The sequence below is a fragment of the Onychomys torridus genome, chromosome 17 (assembly GCF_903995425.1).
Source record: "Onychomys torridus chromosome 17, mOncTor1.1, whole genome shotgun sequence".
In the NCBI taxonomy this organism is placed as follows: Eukaryota; Metazoa; Chordata; class Mammalia; order Rodentia; family Cricetidae; genus Onychomys; species Onychomys torridus.
The window spans coordinates 61,700,333-61,719,467 of NC_050459.1; the positions used below are offsets into that span (position 1 = coordinate 61,700,333).

At 52.1% G+C, this 19,135-nt stretch overlaps 1 protein-coding gene across 1 annotated transcript; it reads left to right on the forward strand.

Annotated features, from left to right (window-relative positions):
- The first annotated feature begins 548 nt into the window (after positions 1-548).
- On the forward strand, positions 549-19,000 carry Tpm4 (tropomyosin 4). Its single transcript, XM_036166481.1, has 8 exons — positions 549-795; positions 4,758-4,891; positions 9,316-9,433; positions 10,236-10,306; positions 12,239-12,314; positions 12,833-12,895; positions 12,976-13,045; positions 18,115-19,000. The coding sequence occupies exons 1-8, from the start codon at positions 664-666 to the stop codon at positions 18,195-18,197; spliced, it is 747 nt and encodes a 248-aa protein (XP_036022374.1). The 5' UTR covers positions 549-663; the 3' UTR covers positions 18,198-19,000.
- Positions 19,001-19,135: the final 135 nt, after the last annotated feature.

Sequence of the window (19,135 nt, forward strand, 5' to 3'; positions counted from 1 at the left end):
ACATTAGTGTGGGGGGCGCGTGTGTGAGGCCGGCTTGTGGCAGTGGGTTCTGTGGATGGACTCCTGGTGGTGTCCAGCTTGGCGGCAAGCTCCTTCACCAGCCCATAAAGGCTTTCTGCTTCTTGGCGGGGCCTCAAACTCCAGATCCCCCTGCCTCAGCCTCCCAAACGCTGGGCGACAGGCGGGCACCACCACGTCCATATTTTACAGATAAGGAAACTGAGGCCCAGAGAGCTGGGACCCACACCCTTAGGCTGACTCGTTCTCCTCTGTGTCCCCAGGTAGAAGAGGAGCTGACGCACCTCCAGAAGAAACTGAAGGGCACGGAGGACGAGCTGGACAGGCACTCGGAGGACCTGAAGGACGCGCAGGAGAAGCTAGAGCTGGCGGAGAAGAAAGCCTCCGAGGTAAGCGCTCGGGCAAGGCAGGGCGGGCCGCGCGGGAGGACGAGGAGCCCGCGGGGCAGCGGCGGCCAGCGGTGCCGACGTCAGCCCTCCCCCCCGCCGGGTGCTGACGTCGCGGGCTGGCCGGGGTGACCTCATCGGCACCGACGGCAGCGGCCGGGGGGCGGGGAGAGGCGGGGGCGGCCCCGGCGTGGCCAAGGCTCGCGGGCCCGGGCGCGGCCGCCCAGCTGTCGCCGGAGCCCAGCGGAGCGAGCGCGCCATGGCCGGCCTCAACTCGTTGGAGGCGGTGAAGCGCAAGATCCAGGCCCTGCAGCAGCAGGCGGACGACGCGGAGGACCGCGCGCAGGGCCTGCAGCGCGAGCTGGACGGCGAGCGCGAGCGGCGCGAGAAAGTGAGCGACCCGGGCCCGCGCCGCCCCGATCCCCGCGCGACCCCAGCTTTCGTCCAGGGCTGCAGCCCCGCGCGCTCCCGGGCCCGCGCCGCGCTCTCGCGCGCCCTCCTTTCTTCCCGGCTCCGTGCGCTTCCAGCTCGCCCTCCTTCTCTCTCTCTCTACCCCCCACTCCTCCAGTCCTCCGCCTGGGTCATCCGCACCCCGGGACCCCAGAGCGGGCGCCGTACGCCGACCGGGCCGGGAATGGGGGGAAGGGGGCGCCGATCGGTACGGCGCGGGGCTCTCCGGGGCGGCCGGGCGAACCCCGCGCGCCCATTGTCTGCGGCCGCACCGCGGGGGGGGGGGCGGGGGCGGCGCGCGCTCTCGCTCCTTCGCGCCCGAACTTTCCCGGCGCGTCCCTGGGGTGCGGCCGCGACGTGTCCGCTGAGGGCGGGGTGGGAGGCAGGAGTATCAGGGCGCAGGCCTGCCGCACCCCGTCACCTTGTCTCCCCAAACCCCTGGGTATTCCCGCTAGGGACCTCTCCACCCGCCCAGGTCGGAGCGCCCACTGTATGCGCCTTCGCAGGGGGTCCGGGGACCCCGGTGCATGAGTAGCTCCGAAAGAGGAAGCGGTCTCCGCACCTCTTCTTCATCTCTGGGTCAAGATCGGGACCGGAGGCGGATCTGGGTTCTAACCCAGCTCTGACACCCACAAACTACTAGATTCGCGTTTCTCTCCCCAAAAGTCCGCTAAAGGAGGTGGGTGTCCAGACCAGACTAGAGAGAGGCATTCCAGACGCTTCCGGGGCTCTGAGAGACCCCAGCCTGGGTACTAGAGCCGCGTTTGCTGGCTAAGGAGCCTCTCAGACAAGGGAGGGGTGTTGGGGGGACGTCCAGGGCCCCCGGAAGCCAGGATGTAGGGACTCAAGGCGGGGACCCTAGAAACTGCCAGGCCAGGTGGAGTTGGCAGCGCAGACGCCGCCTGGACTCCTCCCAAGGCGGTCTGGGCGACAGGCTGGCCTGAGTGGAAACCTTGATTCCCTCCAGGGCCTCTTTGGCTGGAGGAGGCCTCAGAACCCGGTGGAAGCTCCACACAGTAGCTGTTCTGGCCTTTCACACTCCAGTCCCACCCTAGACAGCTCCAAAATGGCCCCGAGTCTCCAGCCAAGCCAGGAATTTGGCGGCCTGGGGGTAGGGTGCGGGGGATGCTTTTTTGCAAAACTTGGGGCTTCTTTAAAACTTCGTGTGACAAAGTGTGCTGCTCTCCCCTGTGGAAAGGCGTCTCAAGTTGATTCCAGGCCAGAAGCACCCAGACCAGAAATGGGGGGCGGGGGCTGTGGCAGACTTCTGGGCCTGTGTCCCAACAGCTGGTTTCATTTAGATTTTTGTGTGATTAACCGACGTCTTCCTGTTCCTTGGCCACAAGTATCTAGCGAGCCTCTTTTACCTTATAAGGGAAACCCTTTGTAGCCCGTGGAAGACTTTGATTGCAGGAAGAGGCGGAGCTCAGGATGACTAGCCTGGGGGGTGGGGAGAAAGAGAGAGAGAAAAAAAGTGTGTGTGTGTGTGTGTGTGTGTGTGTGTGTGTGTGGCACGCGCGTGCCCGCATGCACTGCCGTTAATGCATGCTTATGAACGAAAGCTCTTTCGATTTTAAGCAGCTGAAAATGTGCCAAGATTCAGAATGTGCTTCAGCAATCTAATGTCTTTGAGTCAACTCCCGAATCAAGAAACTCGGTATGACTGTGGAAGCTGATTACTCCCCTGGGTGTGGCCTTGCACCTCGGGAGCCCCCAGCTACTCTAGAGGCTGGGGTTGGCCCTGAGTGGTGCGGTGCTTACTTAGCCTGCACAAAGCCACCGACCATCTCCAGGACTGGGTGAACTGGATGAGGCAGGTCCCAGCCCTTGAGAGGTTGAGGCATCGAAATCAGAAGTTCAAGGCCACCCTATGTAGTTTAAGGCCAGCCTGGACTACTAGGACCATGATTGGAAAAACTATTGACTGCAGATGGGTACAAGGTTCTTTTTGGAAAATGAAGTTAACAAGTTAGATCGTGGTCTTAGTTGCATACTTCTGCTAAACACACTAGGAACTGAACTGGGCGGGAACCAGCCCTGCCCTCGCTGTTGGAATGTGATAGGTATTGAGATTCAAGACATTGAAAGGAGGCTCCCGTGGGCCACTGAGATGGTTCAGCTGGTAAAGGTTCTTTCCACCAAGGCTGATGACCTGAGTTCGATCCCCAGGACCCACATAGTGGGAGGAGCTACCTTAGACACGCAGGCACACATTGGTGTTGGGAGATGGGGGTCACGGGTCACAAACTTTTTTGTGTCTCTGTGTTGACAGGCAGCCTGGCCTTGTTCTTTCCCTGCTCTGCGGGCTGGGGCCGTGAGGACTCAGACTCTCCCTGGTTTTTATAACTGCCCCCGTGTAGTGGTTATCCCTGAAAGGAAGCTGATAGCCTGACTTTCTCTGTGTCTCCTTCAGCTGAATCCCACGCACCCACGCATACATTTTTAAAATGTGTGTGATGGAGTTTAAGCTCAGGTCTTTGTGGTGTGCAGTGATAGCTGTTACCTACTGAGCCAGCTCCCTAGCTCCCCCTCTTTCTGGTATTTGGGCAGAGGAACTTGCTGTATAATAATCCAGGCTAGCCTGAAATGATTTCTCCTTCAGCTTCATTCGCTTGGAGCTGGGATCACAGGCATGTATGTGTCCATGCCCTGCTAATTGAATCTCATGTGACCAACTTTCTGTGCTCCCTCTTGAGGGTGGCCATCCCTAGGTGACTGGCCTGGCCTCCAAGCTTCTCAGGGACAGAGTGAGAAGGGACTTACCAGCCCCAGGTCACTGAACAAAACCACTGCACTGATGGACTTTGTGTGAAACCAGGGCCAGGAAGATAGCTCAGTTGTTAAAGGTGCTTGCCAACAGCTATACTACCTTGAGTGTGGATCCCAGGACATGGTGAAATGGGAGAACCAACTCCCGAAAGTTGTCCTCTGACTGCTACACAGGTCCCCTCTTACACACACACACACACACACACACACACACACACACACACACACCACCCCGAATGAATGTAATTCAGAAAAATAATGGCAAATCGTAGCAGTAAGAGCTCCCTCCCTGCCCCGCAGTCTCCTGTGTTTGGGATAAGCCACACACAGCCTTTGGTCATAACCCTTAGTCCTGTGAAGTGTTCGGTCTTTGAGAGATACAGGTCCAGAGAGTGGCACAACCGGCCACTTGACCCCAGAGCCCCTGCTCTTCTGCATGCTGTGTGTGAAGGGCCCCTGGAAAGCCTGCCAGCGGTGCTGGAGTGCCCCTCCAGGGCACTGTGCTTGCTGAGTGTGCACAAGGCCCGGGTCCCTCTCCAGCTACAGCAATCACAGACAGCGAAACCCCGAGAGCTGGTGGCACTACTCAGAGAGTTGGGCACGTAACACCAGGCCTAACTTTTCTTTCTTCCTTTCTCTGGTGGAGACAGGGTCTCACTGTGTGTCTCTGGCTGGCCTGGAACTCAGAGAGATCCCCCTGCCTCTGCCTTCCAAGTGAGCCGGCCCGGCTTGTGTCCCGTTCTCCTGTTGCGCTTAGATTCTTATTCGGTGCAGGGCAGCTGTACAGGTTGGCCATCAGTCACAGTGTGAATTCCCCACAGTTTTCAGGGGACTGGAATTTTATGTTCTCCAGAGAGGCTGGGTGCTGTGACTTGCCAATAGTGTCAGCACCTGGGAGACTGCAGCAGGAGGATTCCCTGAGTTGGAGACCAGCCCGGTCAGTTCGTGAGGCCCTGTCTCACAGATCAATAATTTTTAAAAATCACATTTAAACTCAGATGAGAGTGGACTCTGTTGAGCCTGGGCCCCTGGGTGGGCTGTGGCAGGGCATCCGGGTCACTGAGGGAAGGTGGTGGGGGGCTGCTGCTCACCAGCATGCCGCTTCTCAATCTGGCTGCACCTCTGACTTCCCAGGCTGAAGGAGATGTGGCTGCTCTCAACCGCCGCATCCAACTGGTGGAGGAGGAGCTGGACCGCGCTCAGGAGCGACTGGCCACAGCCCTGCAGAAGCTGGAGGAGGCAGAGAAGGCCGCAGATGAGAGCGAGAGGTAGGATGCTCGGACCTGTGGAAAACTGGGGTGGAGCCAGGTGTGGTGGTGCACCCCAGTGGGCCCAACGCTGGGGAGCATCGGGAGTTCCAGGCCAGCCTGGGCTCCAGGGGGCCCTTCCTGACTTTTAAAAAGGTGTGTATGAGGGCTGATAGCTCAGTATATAAGTGCTTAAATCCTCAACATATTGTGTTTACACAGGAGGACACTGGTGCCCTTGGCTGCCAGTCTACCTCCAAGTTCAGTGAGAGACCCTGTCTCAAGGGAATAAGACAGGGTAATAAACAGGACACCTGACATCCTCCTCTGGCCTTCATACACATAAAATGTATGGGGGAAAAATGTCTTGAAATGGTACTGGTAACCTCAGAGCTGAAGGGAAAGCCAATGGGGTTTAAGATGTGTGACAGCCCTCTAAACACCACACTCTGTGCGGTGATTTGGGGGATTTTTGTTGGTGGTGTTTGTTTGGTTTGTTTTTTCGAGACAGGGTTTCTCTGTGTAGCTTTGCACCTTTCCTGGATCTCTCTCGGTAGCCCAGGCTGGCCTCGAACTCACAGAGATCCGCCTGCCTCTGCCTCCCGAGTGCTGGGATTAAAGGTGTGCGCCGCCACCGCCCAGCAGAAAGTGGTTGTTGTTTTTAATTCCCTTTACTGTTTCATTTTGTTTGAGGCAGGGTCGACATATGTAGCCCAGGCTGGCCTCAACTCCTAGCAACCTTCCTGCCTCAGCTACCTGGATGCTGGGGTGACAGACGGTCCTCCATGTGCCCAGCTTGGGTTTTTGTTGTTGTTTTGTTTTGATGATGGCCTAGGAGAACACATTCCAGCAGGCAGAGAAAAGCAGAAATGAGCAGGTGTGGGGCTGGGGCCCCAGTGTGCTGCTGCTTTCTGGGGAAGCCAGGGTGCCTTTGGTCCCCGTTCTGGAGAAAACGAAGTTTCTAGATGATGTGGAGAAGAGGAAGTAAATGAACAGACAGTGTAGCAGTGCACACTTTCATCCCAGGACCAGCGGCCAGATCTCTGCCATGTGCCTGAATGGCGGTTCCCATAGCTGTGGCAAGCTTTAGGCTTTCGGATGACCACAGTTGTATTTTGGGGACAGTGCATAACCAGCCATCACTGTGTGTACAGCTGATTGTGCTGCTCTGGTGGTGTCTGTGCCAAAAGGCTTCCACGGGGAGCTCTGGCCCACCGTCCCCTGTAGTGAGTGCGTGAGTGAGTCTGGTGTGTCTCGGCTTGGAGGGCAGAGGGTAGACTGCATGGTTACAGAAGCCATGGACAGTGTGGCCGGCCGGGCACTGAAGGTTTCCCAGTACAGGCTCCTCCCAAAGAACTGATTGCAGATTGTGCTGCTGTGACATAAAGCAGACACTAGACACCGACTAGGAGCTGGGGTGCTGCTGGATGGCGAGCTCCTGCCTACCTGTGAGAGGCCCGGGCTCTACACTCCACTCTAGTGCACTTGGGCTGTCGAGGTGGTCCAGTGGTTAAAGGCACTTGCTGCCACGTCTCATGACCTAAATTCAATCCTGGTCTCACATGGTGGAAGGAGAGAACCAACCTCCTGCAAGTTGCCCATGGCACAGATGTGCACACCCTGAACACACACAGTGCCCATATTGGGCAGCTCACAACTGCCTATAACATGAACTCCAGGGAACATAGCACACACACACACACAGAGTTAAAAATAAAATAAATATTAAAAACCAAAAACTACACCAGTGAGATGGCTCAGTGGGTAAAAGCACTTGCTGCCAAGTGTGACAGCCTGAGTTCAGTTAGTGCCTGGCACCCACACCGGAAGGAGAACCAATCCTACAAGTGTTTTACAATTTCCACACTTGTGCTGGGGCACATGCACTCACACACAAATAAATGTAGAATTATAATAATAAATAAATCAGGAGTTTTGTCATATTCCACAGTTTTAATAATGTGTGTGTGTGTGTTTGAAACAGGTCCTGACTGTCCTTGGACTTCCTGTGTAGACCAGGCTGATCTAGAACTCACAGAGATCCACATTCCTCTGCCTCCCAAGTGCAGGAATCAAAAAGAGTGCCCCGTGCCCCACCACACCAGCATCCCCCCCCCATTTGAGTATATTTCATTTGTGTGCCACAGCACGTATGTGGAGGTCAAAACATCTCGTAGGAGTGGTGCTCCCCTTGGTCAGACCTGGTGGTGACAAGCACTACCCCCCAGCTGTCTCTGTCTTGTGTTTTGAGACAGGGTCTCACTGGACAGCAGCTCCAGGAATGCTGTCCCCACCTCCCTAGCAGGTTTTTATGTGGTGCTGGGGAGCAGGAGCAGGTCTCAGGCTTGAGGGAAAGCACTTGACCTACAGCCATCTCCCTATGACCGCCTCTGTTCCACACAGCTCAGCAGAGCAAGAAGCAGCTGAGTTGTTCTGGCTGCCCTCAGACATCCTTCTTTCTGACCTGGGTGTCCTTTATCTGAAAAGCTTAGGACAGAAAGTACTTAGGAGTTTGGTTGTTTCTAGATTTGGGGATTTTTGCATGTGCATAATGAGATATCTTAAAGGTGGAATCCAAGTCCAAACAGGAAGTCCATGTGCATCCTCCATCCCTTCTACCCACGAACGGTTCTAGTGTGCCCTCCTTTTAACAGTGGCCTGTTGCAGGAGGAATCTCCCATTTGTGCTGTGGCTGTGCACAAAGGTTGCCGGTGGGCCTTAGTCATAGGACTCTGGCTTAGGATTCACACTGTGCTGAGTTCTAGCCCCTGCATGTCCAAAAGAAAAGTTTATCTTGAAAGCCAGGTATGTGGAGCATGCCTTTGAAAACTAGTTTATTTTGAGCAGTTTGGCTGCCCGGGTGTGCCTGCCTTCCCTGTGGTCTTTGCACGGCAGCTTGTTCATTTTATTTCCATTCAGCTGTGGCTTTGGAAGCTTCCAGTAATTCCCTGTCCCCCCAGCATAAACACCCGGCCCATCCTGGGCACAGGCGTATTCTTTCACTCCTGTGACTCTGGGGTGTGTTTTTGGTTTTGGTTGGTTAGTTGATTGGTTTGGAGGTTATTTCTTTGTTTCTCTTTTGATAATTTTAACACAAAGTCTCACTGTATAGCTCTGACTGGCCTGGAACTCAGAGATCCCCCTGCCTCCGCCTCTTGAGAGCTGGGACTAAAGGTGTTCACCACCACACACAGTAAAACTCTGGCTTTATTGTTTGCTTTTTTTTTTTCTCTTTTTAACTTTTGTTTTATTGAAACAAGATCCTGCTATAGAGCCAGGCTTGCCTGGAATTCAAAGCCCTGTCTCAGTCTCCCAGTGATGAGATGTCAGACATGAGCCATTCACCTGCCAGCCTCCTCCAGTTCTCTTCTTCCGCTTAGCTAAGCCTCACGGAGATAAGGGCTCTAGAAAGCCTTCTGTGGCTCTCCCCTCAGTTCCTACTACACCTGCTCCTCAACATTCCCGCAGGTGTGGCTGCACACTCCATACTGACTGCTGATGCTCGGGCTTGGCTCACTGAGAGGAAACAAACAGGGGTGCACCCTGAGGAGTGGGACCAGTTCTGCTGCTTAGCAGCTCCATAACCTTGAGCCTTTCTCTGCCTCAGGTTCCTTTGTCTATAAAGTGGGGGTAGTAGACCCCCTGCATGGTGTGATTTTGAAAGCTGGTGATGTGGTGATGCATGTCTGTCATTACAGTACTCCCAAAGGCTGAGGCAGGTGTAGCCTTGGCTAGGTAGCCTGATAAAAGGGGTGTTGGGAGGTAGGATTGCAGCTCAGTTGATAAGAATGCTTACCTGGCATGCACAAAGCTGGGTTCAATCCTCAACACCACATAAGCCAGGTGTGGTGATGCAAGACCGTCACCCCAGCACCGAGGAGGTCGAGGCAGGGGGATCAGGAACTCAAAGCTATCCTTCACTGCACAGTGAGTTTGAGGTCAGCCGGGGTGGGGGGGGGGGGTGGTTGGAGGGGTGGATATGAGACCCTGTCTCAGAAAAGTAAAAGTGGGTCTGGGAGACAGTCGTGGCTAAGAGCTTGCTTCACAAGCCTGAGAACCTGACATAAGTGTCCCCACCGTCACATAAAAGCTGTTAAGGGTATGTGTGTCTAATCCTGGCACTGGAGAGGCAAAGACTGAAGGCCTTTGGCCGTGACCTGGGGTTCCGTGACAGCCGGTCTGTAGAGAGCAGCAAGCTCCAGGTTCAGTGTGAGACCTGTCCCCAAAAGATACCACGGCCTGTCCCCAAAAGATACCACAGGCTGGAGAGACGGCTCTGCAGTAAAGCGCACTGCTGCTCTGGCAGAGGACTAGGCTTCAGTGCCCCGCACCAGAGGGCTTCTCAGTGAAATTAATATGGAAGTTGACAGCAGGTCTTCACCCTTGCCCGGGGGCCGGGTGGAGGCATTTGAGGACCTGGCCCTGACACCCCACCCCATTTGCAGAGGCATGAAGGTGATAGAGAACCGAGCCATGAAAGACGAGGAGAAGATGGAGATCCAGGAGATGCAGCTCAAAGAGGCCAAACACATCGCCGAGGAGGCTGACCGCAAGTACGAGGAGGTGAGTGCGGCCATTGGGGGTGGCCACAGGAAGTGGGAGGAAATGCAGAGAGGAACCCAGGGGAAGCCCACACTCAGGAGCTGGATGAGATACCGGGTCGTGCCTGGCAGGCAGGCTCTGCGGTCACGTTTTTTTATCTTCGTGGACACAGGCTTACACACTTGCTCAGGCTGCCCTGGCTAACCATGAACTCTTGACTCTGTCCACTGCCTCAGTTTCCCAAGTGCTGGAATTGTAGGTGTGAAGCACTATGCCTGGCTATCTTTTTTTTTTTTTTCCTGAGAAAGGTTCTTCTGCAGTCCAGGCTTTTCTCCCCCTACAGAGAAGAATGGAAGGATGACCTGAAGTCCTAATCCTCCTGCCTCCAACTCCAAAGTGCTGGGATTATAGGCATGAACCACTATACATGGCTGAATTTTGTTTTTAGAGAAAGGATCTAAGGAATCTCAGGCTGGCCTCCAACTCCCTCTTATATAGCCAGGGATAAACTTTAATTCCAGATTCTTTTGCCTCTGCCTCCCAAATGTTGGGATTGCAAGGCATCATGCCCAGTTTTGTTGTATTTTTGAAACTGGACCTCCCTAACAGGGAGGACAGCGTCACCACCACACTGGGCTCTGGTCCTTCTTCCTCCATGGTCAGTGACTCAGCTCTACCTTTCCCTTGCCTTCCTCGCTTTGGAGACCTGAGATGTTTCCATCCTTTGCAGGCTCCAGAGCGCTTAGATTTGGAGGGACCAACATCTGCAAGGAAATGGCCTGGTAGTGGGGATGGGTCTCAGCTGGCCCTTCTGTCTTTGTAGGTAGCGCGTAAGTTGGTCATCCTGGAGGGTGAGCTGGAGAGAGCAGAAGAGCGTGCGGAGGTGTCCGAACTGTAAGTGGCAGAACGGGGCTGAGCTGCTCATCCGGCTCCGGGGGAGGAGGGAGGAGGGAGTGGGCTGTGCTGGGAATTGCCTGCAGCTGGGGCCTCTGCTCAAGGACTTGAGCATCCAGGGTTCAGGGCTCATCCCTTCTTTTTTGCTCATCAGCTGAGAGAAGATGGTTACTGATGGTTCTTACTACCAAGGGAAGCTTTGCTGGGTCCTTTTCCCATCAAGAAACTGGGAAATTGGATTGAGACCCCAGGACAGCATCGAGAGCCCAAATTTTCCTGCTCCCAGACAAGGCTACTGTTTGTTTGTTTTGATTTTGTTTGTTTGATACAGGGTCTCTTGTAGCCTGGAATGCCTAATCCTCCTGCCTCTGACTCAAGACTGCTGGAGTGACAGGCATACACCCACACTTGAGCTTTTAAACTTTTGTTCCTCACAATTTTTTTTGTTGTTGTTGTTGTTGTTTTGTTTTTGCTTTTGTTTTTCGAGACAGGGTTTCTCTGTGTAGCTTTGCACCTTTCCTAGAACTCACTTGGTAGCCCAGGCTGGCCTCAAACTCACAGAGATCCACCTGGTTCTGCCTCCCGAGTGCTGGGATTAAAGGCGTGCGCTACCACCACTGGGCTCACAATTTTATTTATATATGTATACCCACACATTTTACTTTGTTTCTGTCGCACCCCCACACCCTCGTTTATCCCTCTCCCACTGACCCTTTCTCCCTGTGCCCCTCCTAACTTTCATTTCTCCTTGTGTGTGACCTGCTATAGTTATTAGACATCTATGTTAGCATGAGCATGGGTAGGGGTTATTTACCCCACTAAAAATGTGGCTCCTCCTCCCCCAGAGGCCATTGACTGCTAATAGCTCCTTGGGGAGGGTGGGGCTCATGAGCCCATACCTCCTCCATGATGGAATGTTGTCAGGCCCCGTCCTGTGCAGGTCTTGTGTGGGTAGCCACTGCAGCGGTAAGTTCGCAATAACTCTGTCTTGTGCAGAAGACAGCGTTTCACAGCTCTCCTGCCCATCCTCTGGCTCTTACACACACACACACACACACACACACACACACACACACACACACACTTCCTCAGTGTTCCTTATTGGCTGTTTTTACTTTATTTTATTTTATTTTATTTTATTTTATTTTATTTTGGTTTTTCGAGGCAGGGTTTCTCTGTGTAGCTTTGCGCCTTTCCTGGAACTCACTTTGGAGACCAGGCTGGCCTCAAACTCACAGAGATCCACCTGGCTCTGCCTCCCCAGTGCTGGGATTACAGGCGTGTGCCACCCCCGCCCAGCGGCTGTTTCTATTTTTGAGACAAGGTCTCACTATATAGCCAGGCTGGCCTGGGACTTGGACTTTCCTGACTTAACTTCACATACCCAGCCAGGCCATGTGATCTTCAGAATGCTGTCTGTAGATGGCAGGTGCCCCACATGTTTCAGGGCTGTGCTTCTGATATTGATATTAGTGCCTGACTCATTCCAACTCAGGTAGTTTAGCTAGAATCCCACAGGTCCCAACAAACAAAACACCTCTCCCCTTGGCCTTGGACCAGGGATCCAGCTCCACAGAGAGCCCTACAGGGCTGGGAGCACCCTGGTTTCACAGGTGCATTCTAGGCTTGCTTCCTGGAGTGTGCGGTATGAACTCTGAATGCCATCTCCCACTTCCCGCCCTCATCTCCTTTGCACACCTTCCTGAGAAGGCCCGGCCAGTCACAGATTTCACAAGTCCCTATTGCCTCATCCCTGGCAGATGCCCAGTTTGCTTTAAAAGCCCTCCAAATGCTCTCCTGCCCTGCCTCTGCCTGTACCTGGCAGGAGAGGGTTTGCTAAGCTCCCAGCATTCCCTGGGGAACGGAGGCTTCTTGGAAGGGAATTGCCTGCTGAAATGTAAGAGAAAACACACATCTTTTGTCTTGGTGCAGAAAGTGTGGCGACCTGGAAGAGGAGCTCAAGAACGTCACTAACAACCTCAAGTCACTGGAGGCTGCTTCTGAAAAGGTCAGATGGAGGGGAGCTTGCTGCGTTTTGTCCTGTTCTTCAGTCTAGGTGACCTGGCATATGCAGGGTGTCAGCATGCAGACCTTTGTTAATGGGAGCCTTGCCGAGGCAGGGTTTCTTACCTGAAGCTCATCTAGCTGGCTGCTCTCGCCAGCCAGCTTGCTCCAGGAATCCCATCTCCACCGACAGGCTGCCACAACCACACGGCCTTTATGTGGATGCTGGGGTCCTCACTGCCAGGCAGTGCTTCACCTGCTGAGTCACCGCCCCAGCCCTTTTTTCCTTTTTGAGAGTATTTATTTAATGTGTGCAAGTGTTTTTGCCTGCCATATGTGCCTACACTGCAGGGTGTCAGGTTCCCTGGCACTGAAGTTACAGATGATTGTGAGCCTCCATGCGGGTGCAGAGAACTGAACACGGACGGCCCTCTGTAAAAGCATCAAGGGCTCTTAACCTCTGAGCTGTCTCTCCAGCCTCCTTCCCCCTTTATAAGAACTGCCCTTTGGTTTCTCCCACAGTATTCTGAAAAGGAGGATAAATATGAAGAAGAAATTAAGCTTCTGTCTGACAAGCTGAAGGAGGTGAGTGTGGCCTCACCCAGCCATGTCCTGCTTTTTGAGGGGCTGATCTGAAACAGGGTAGTGACTCTCTTCTTCCCTAGGCTGAGACCCGAGCTGAGTTTGCAGAGAGGACAGTTTCCAAACTGGAAAAGACAATCGATGACCTGGAAGGTAGGAATCGCCACCCCCAAGTGACACAGAAGTTGGGTGAGGGGTCTGGGAGGGACAGAGCTGGCCTTTGTTTCCACAGTGAGGTCTTCAGAATTCTCACAGAGATGCCTTGCATTTTTCAAATGCCTCCGGTTCTTGCTGGCCTCTCTCCCAGAGGCCAGGCTTATTTATCTTAGTGTGAAGAAAAGGAAAAAGGGGCTGTAGGGCTGCGGTTCCCTGGGGCCACACACAACTCAGCATTTCTTGAAGTGACTTTATTATTCTTCAAGATAGAGCACGGAAATTCCAGACACTTGGGGTTGGGATCCTCCAGGCTGTCTCATCCAGGAAGGGAGTGGAACTCATTCTTCATATCCCTTCTCCATATAAGGGAAAATGCTCCATTCCAAAGGGTGACCTATGCAGGATGACATCATTAGATCATCAGAAGTCGTCTTGGGCCCAATGGTGATGGTAGTGGGAGTTATTTATCTTAAAACAGGGTCTTACAGTGTAGACCAGGCTGGCCTTGCCTCTGCCTCCCAAGCGCTGGGATTAAAGGCGTGTGCTACCAGGCCTAGCTCACCATTATTTTAAGAGTTCATCTAGGCTACCCCGGTCCAGAACCTGAGACCTCTCCGTATTCACTCCATAGCTGTTTGTTTGACATGGGGCTCAACTTTGTCTTGGTCACACTGTTTACTCACTTTTCCTCCTGTTGGTCTACACTGTTCCATCTCAACCTTCTGTCTTCTCTCTTCGACTCCCTCCTTGGGGACACCACCATGTAGACAGAGTGCCCAAAAGCTCAAGGAAATAGCTATCATGAAGGATCTGAACCAGCCCTCAGTGACAAAACCTCTCTCTGAGGGCACCTTGGGTTTTGGCCATCTTCCGGTGGCCCCTGCCTCTGGTGCCTCCACACTCCAGAGACCCACCTCCTGGCCTTTGTGTCAGACTGACTGGAATGTCAACAGGCCATCTTCATCTTCTGTCCTTGCCACCTCATCTTTGAGCTGGAACAAGGTGCCTTTGACCATGGCTGGGATGAGAGGCAGAGGCTCTCCTTACCCAAAGAAAAACAATGCCGGCGTGGTCCTTTTCTGAAAATAATTCCAAAAGCCAATCTGGCAGGGGTCCTGAAACACAGCAGCAGCTAATCAGAGTGGAAACTCAGTCATTGCTTCTTTTTTGTTCGGTTGGTTTGTTTTTGTTTGTTGTTTATTTGGGGTTATTGTTTGTTGTTTGTTTGGTTGGTTGGTTTGTTATTTCTTTCTGGAGCTGAGGACCGAACCCAGGGCCTTGTGCTTGCTAGGCAAGCGCTCCACCACTGAGCTAAAAATCCCCAACCCCCATTGCTTCTTAATAGAGAGTGTCTGATGAGTCAGCAAATAAAAGGAGGCTACCCTTGGTTGGGGTTTGGGCTATGAATTCAAGTGGTTGCAATTCAACTCTTGTTCTGTCTGTTACACTGAGGATGATGACCGGAGTCCCCACATCTCCACTGTCTAGGGAACAGTCAGCCAATGCCCTGTCCCTGGGGGAAGGTCACCTCCCACCCTGCGTTAGAAAGCCACACAAGGGATATAACACCCATTAGCAGTAGAAGGAAGGTGAACCTGATGAATTGACAAAGTTACCGGGCAGGAAGATCCAAGTTCAAATCCTCAGCACCCACATGAAAACTGGACATAGACCCACGATAATGTAACTCCAGCACTTGGGGTGGGGGGGTGTGGTGGAAAGCGGTGGAGACAGGCTCACCCGGGCTCCCTGGCTGCCCACCTAGCTCCGGGCTTGGTATGAAACCCTGTCTCAGTATATGGTTGAATGGTAGAGCCTGTGTGCTCTGCTCATGCACAAGGGGTGGGCACATTATGTGCACATACTCAGAAGTGGGGTGGGGGAGAGAGACAAGCGATAAAGCGGGGTTCTCCCAAGTCCCAGCGTTACCTAAGGTGAACATGTTTCCATAGTACTTGGGATAACCAGGGGGCTGCAGACACTGAAAGTTCCTGCCTAACATGACTGGAGATTGGACAGAGATCCATCCAGAGAACTCAAATTTCAGAGTCTACCTTTCCCTAACCTTATCACCACCAATACCTCATATCACCCCTACGACATGTACGTTTGTTTGGTTGGTCAGTTAAAGTGCATGCTTTTCAAGCATGAGGACCTGGATTCAGTCCCCGTAACTCCTGTAAAAAAGCCAGGATGTGACTTGGGCTTGTAGAGTCAGCATTGGGGAGGGGGGAAATAAGGTCCCCGGGCTTGCTGGCCATCTGGTCTAGCCTACTGAGTGAGTTTCTGGCAGGGACAGACCATGTCTCAAAAAAGCAAGGTAAGGAGGCTGGAGATGGGGTTAACACCACTTGCTCTTTCGAAGGACCCAAGTACATTTCCCAGCATCCAGATCAAGTAGTTCACAACTACATGTAACCCCAGCTCCAGGGGATCTGGCACCCTCTTCCGACCTCTGCAGGCACCTACACACACACACACACACACACAGACAGATGACTTCTGAGGAAGAGTAGCCAAGGTTGACCTCTGACCGACCTTACAAAGATTCATTTTGCCAACTCTAACCTCTCCACCACCAGCCTCTCCAATCCTGTGTGCCATTACATTAACCCATTTTGTAAGCAGGGCGGTGGTGGTGCACACCTTTAATCCCAGCACTCAGGAGGGAGAAACAGGCGGATCTCTGTGAGTTTGAGACCAGCCTGGTCTACAGAACTACTTCTAGGACAGCCAGGGCTACACAGAACCCTGTGTATTTGGGGGGTGGGGTGGGCATTTAATCCGTGCCCTATGTTTTGCATAGGCCCTGGGATAGATTACAGACCGTGCCTTTGTTGTTTGCTCGTATTTCCCTGACATTTTTCCAGACATGAGTAGCCTCCACCCTTTGAAATAACCATCCCTTCCTGTCTGTCTGATCATTCTAGAGCCCTACAGGAGCTTCCACAGACAGTAGAGCTCAGCCCCTTCTGTTGTCTGTGTGAACGGTGTTGAGGGTCCCAAGGATAGGGAGGACTTTGGGAGTGGGGTACAGGGCCTCTTTCATCTCAGACCTAATTAACAAAACATGCTGGAATGGGGGACCAAGGTTAATGGTAGAAGGTGGTTTATATCCCAGCTTCATTACTGAGCTGTGCAATGCTGAACAAGCCACTTAGCTTTTCTGTTAAACAAAGGTGCAGTCTGGATTTCCAGGAGTTGTCTTAAGAACACGGAGCAGCTGGTTCCCAAGAGCATCCAGTTAACAAGTCTTCACCCAGCCTGGGTGGGCCAGTCATAGTGGTTTGTCACATAAAAGCTTCTGCGGCGCTGGAGAGGCTGCAGTCTGAGGTGTTTTTCTCCCTGAAAGTTTCCAGGTTGATCCTGTCACAGTTTAGGAGGCTTTCGCTTTCTTCCAGTATTTGAATGACTGATCCTTTATCGGCCATCGCTCACACAAACCAGTTTTCTCTCATGCTTGGTCATGCAGAGCTTTTACAAATTATTGTATTTATTTATTGATGTGGGGAACACACAGGAGGGATCATTTCTCCTACCATGTGGGTCCTGGGGATGGAACATAGGTCTTGAGGCTTGGCAGCGGGAGCCTTGGCCACCTCACAAGCCACCCCTGTCTTTTTTAAACTTATTAGCCAGCTCAGTTATTGAGTAGTTTGCCTGCAGTCTGACTTAGGTTCAGCCCTGTGTCATTTACCTGGGATCTGACTCCATTGCCAGAGGCACACAGACGGTGAACACTGTGTGCCTGGGATTGCAACAGTCACCATCCCAAAGAAAAAATGGGTTGTAGGATTTTATATTTTCCTAACAAGTCACCTGTATCTAGGACCAAAATCTTTTATGTGTATAGCACCTCCTGAGTTCTGAAGTATATCCTAGTTAGTTCTCCTAAGGCCTATATTACACACACTGGTGTTATGCTCTCCATTTCACAGATGGGAAAACTGAGGCCTGGAAAGGTTAAACGGCTCGCTCTAATGGTACAACTTAGGGCTTCAGTACAAGTGCTCTGGCTCAAGGATTGCTGAGTTTAGCAAAGGAAAATACAGGGCATTTGGTCAATTGAGTTTTCATCTCATGAAACGTTTGGGATGTTAAATTTTTATTTGTAGATTGTATGTTTATGGGAGAGGTGCTCATGTGCCACAGTACGTGTGTGGAGGTCAGAAAACAGGTTGTAGGAGTCACCTCTCTTCCTTCTATTATGTGAGTCCCAGAGATAAAACTGATTATGGAAGGGGAGATGCACACCTTTAATCCCAGCAAGTGGATCTCTGTGAGTTCAAGGCCAGCCTGGTCTACAGAGTGGGTTCCAGGACAGCCAGGGCTACACAGAGAAACCCTGTCTCTGGAGAAACCCTATCTCAAGTAAATAAATAAAACCACCGGGCGGCGGCGGCGCACGCCTTTAGTCCCAGCACTCGGGAGGCAGAGCCAGGTGGATCTCTGTGAGTTCGAGGCCAGCCTGGTCTCCAAAGCAAGTTCCAGGAAAGGCACAAAGCTACACAGAGAAACCCTGTCTTGAAAAACCAAATAAATTAAAAAATAAATAAAAATAAAAATAAATAAAACCGTGATGATCGGGCCTGGCAACAAGTGCCTTTTCTTTTCTTGATGAGGAATCCTACCAACCCAGGATTTTTCTTTGGGGTGGGGGCCGTGGTAAGACGAGGTCACATGTGCTGGAGTGTCAGGTATACATCACAAAGACAGGCTGTTAATAGACATTTTTGTTATTTGTCTTTTGTTTTTGAGACGGGATCTAACTACACAGTTCTGGCTAGCCTGGAACTTACTGTGTAGATCAGGCTAGTCTCAAACTAAGAGATCTACCTGCCTCCTGAGTGCTAGGATTCAAATAATGCATTATCACACCCAGCCTAATATTCCATATTTTATCTTGTTTGGTCCTTGATCCCTATTACTCCATGGTATTCTGTGATTAGAGCATACCATACTTTCTTAGCTGTGACTTTCACTGATATTCGAGGTGCCCCCCTTTTCCTTCCTTTAACAAAGATGCTTATTAATTCATTTTTCCTTCCTGTCTTAATCCTTAACAGAAAAACTTGCCCAGGCCAAAGAAGAGAATGTGGGCTTACATCAGACACTGGATCAGACACTAAACGAACTTAACTGTATCTAACCCAAATCAGAAGAGTCCTGTTCCAACACCAATGCGACTCCAGAGAGTGTGCCATGTCTTCCTCTCTTGTAAGAAGTTCCTCTTGTTACTGTGTCTCCACCTTGCTGGAAATGCCAAGCAGATAATGAATTCATGACCAAATATTTTGTATCAGACAAGCTTTGAGCACCACTTAAGTTTCCTTCCTTTTCCTTTCAAATGGCACCAGCTTCTTCAGCTAGTCTTGTTCTTAAATTGCATTTATTCCTAAAGTAGGCAGGGAATTTCACACTGAGTGTAGGTGCTTAAGGCTGAGGGCATTTGGTTCCTGGGAATTAGTCAGCCCCACACTTTCAAGCACAGGCTCAAGTATCTGATAGTATCTGGTCACTGTTAGGGAAGTTATGGGAGGCTGGGGGTTGTCACAAGAAAAAGTGTAGGAATTTTCCACCTAGAGCAAAAATTAAAAATGGGCTGCTCTGGGAAGTCAAGCCTGATCATGCTGAGTCGGCTCCACACTCCACTGTGCAGAACAAACTTCCTGTAAGCATTCCAGGTGAGGAGGCTGGGGTGATTGCCCATGTGTCTTCAGACAGATCCTTGATGCAGTTCCATGCACATTTTCCTTCAATCTAAAATTATTCTCTGAGGAGCAAGTGTCTTATTCCAGGACTTGTCTGCTGCGGTCTAATGACACGCTCAGCAAGGAGTATGGCAGAGTCCAATCCTTTTCACATCCGTCCTGTCAAAGCCTGCTAGCAAAGCCAGGCACAGAGCGCACGCCTGTAATCCCAGCACGTGGGAGACAGAGGCGGGTGGATGGATCTCTGAATTTGAGGCCAGCCTGGGCTACAGAGTGAGTTTTAAGCCAGCCAGGGCTACATGGTGAGATCCTGTCTCAAATAACAAACAAAAAGACCATTAGCCATCGATACATTGAGGGGACTGTTCTAATAAAT

Bases quoted from the DNA above. Each gene is read 5' to 3' on its own strand.
- Tpm4 (XM_036166481.1), top strand. From the start codon at position 664: ATGGCCGGCCTCAACTCGTTGGAGGCGGTGAAGCGCAAGATCCAGGCC. The intron at 4,892-9,315 runs GTAGGATGCTCG...CCCCATTTGCAG, and splicing joins GCCGCAGATGAGAGCGAGAG to AGGCATGAAGGTGATAGAGA. The intron at 13,046-18,114 runs GTAGGAATCGCC...AATCCTTAACAG, and splicing joins GACAATCGATGACCTGGAAG to AAAAACTTGCCCAGGCCAAA.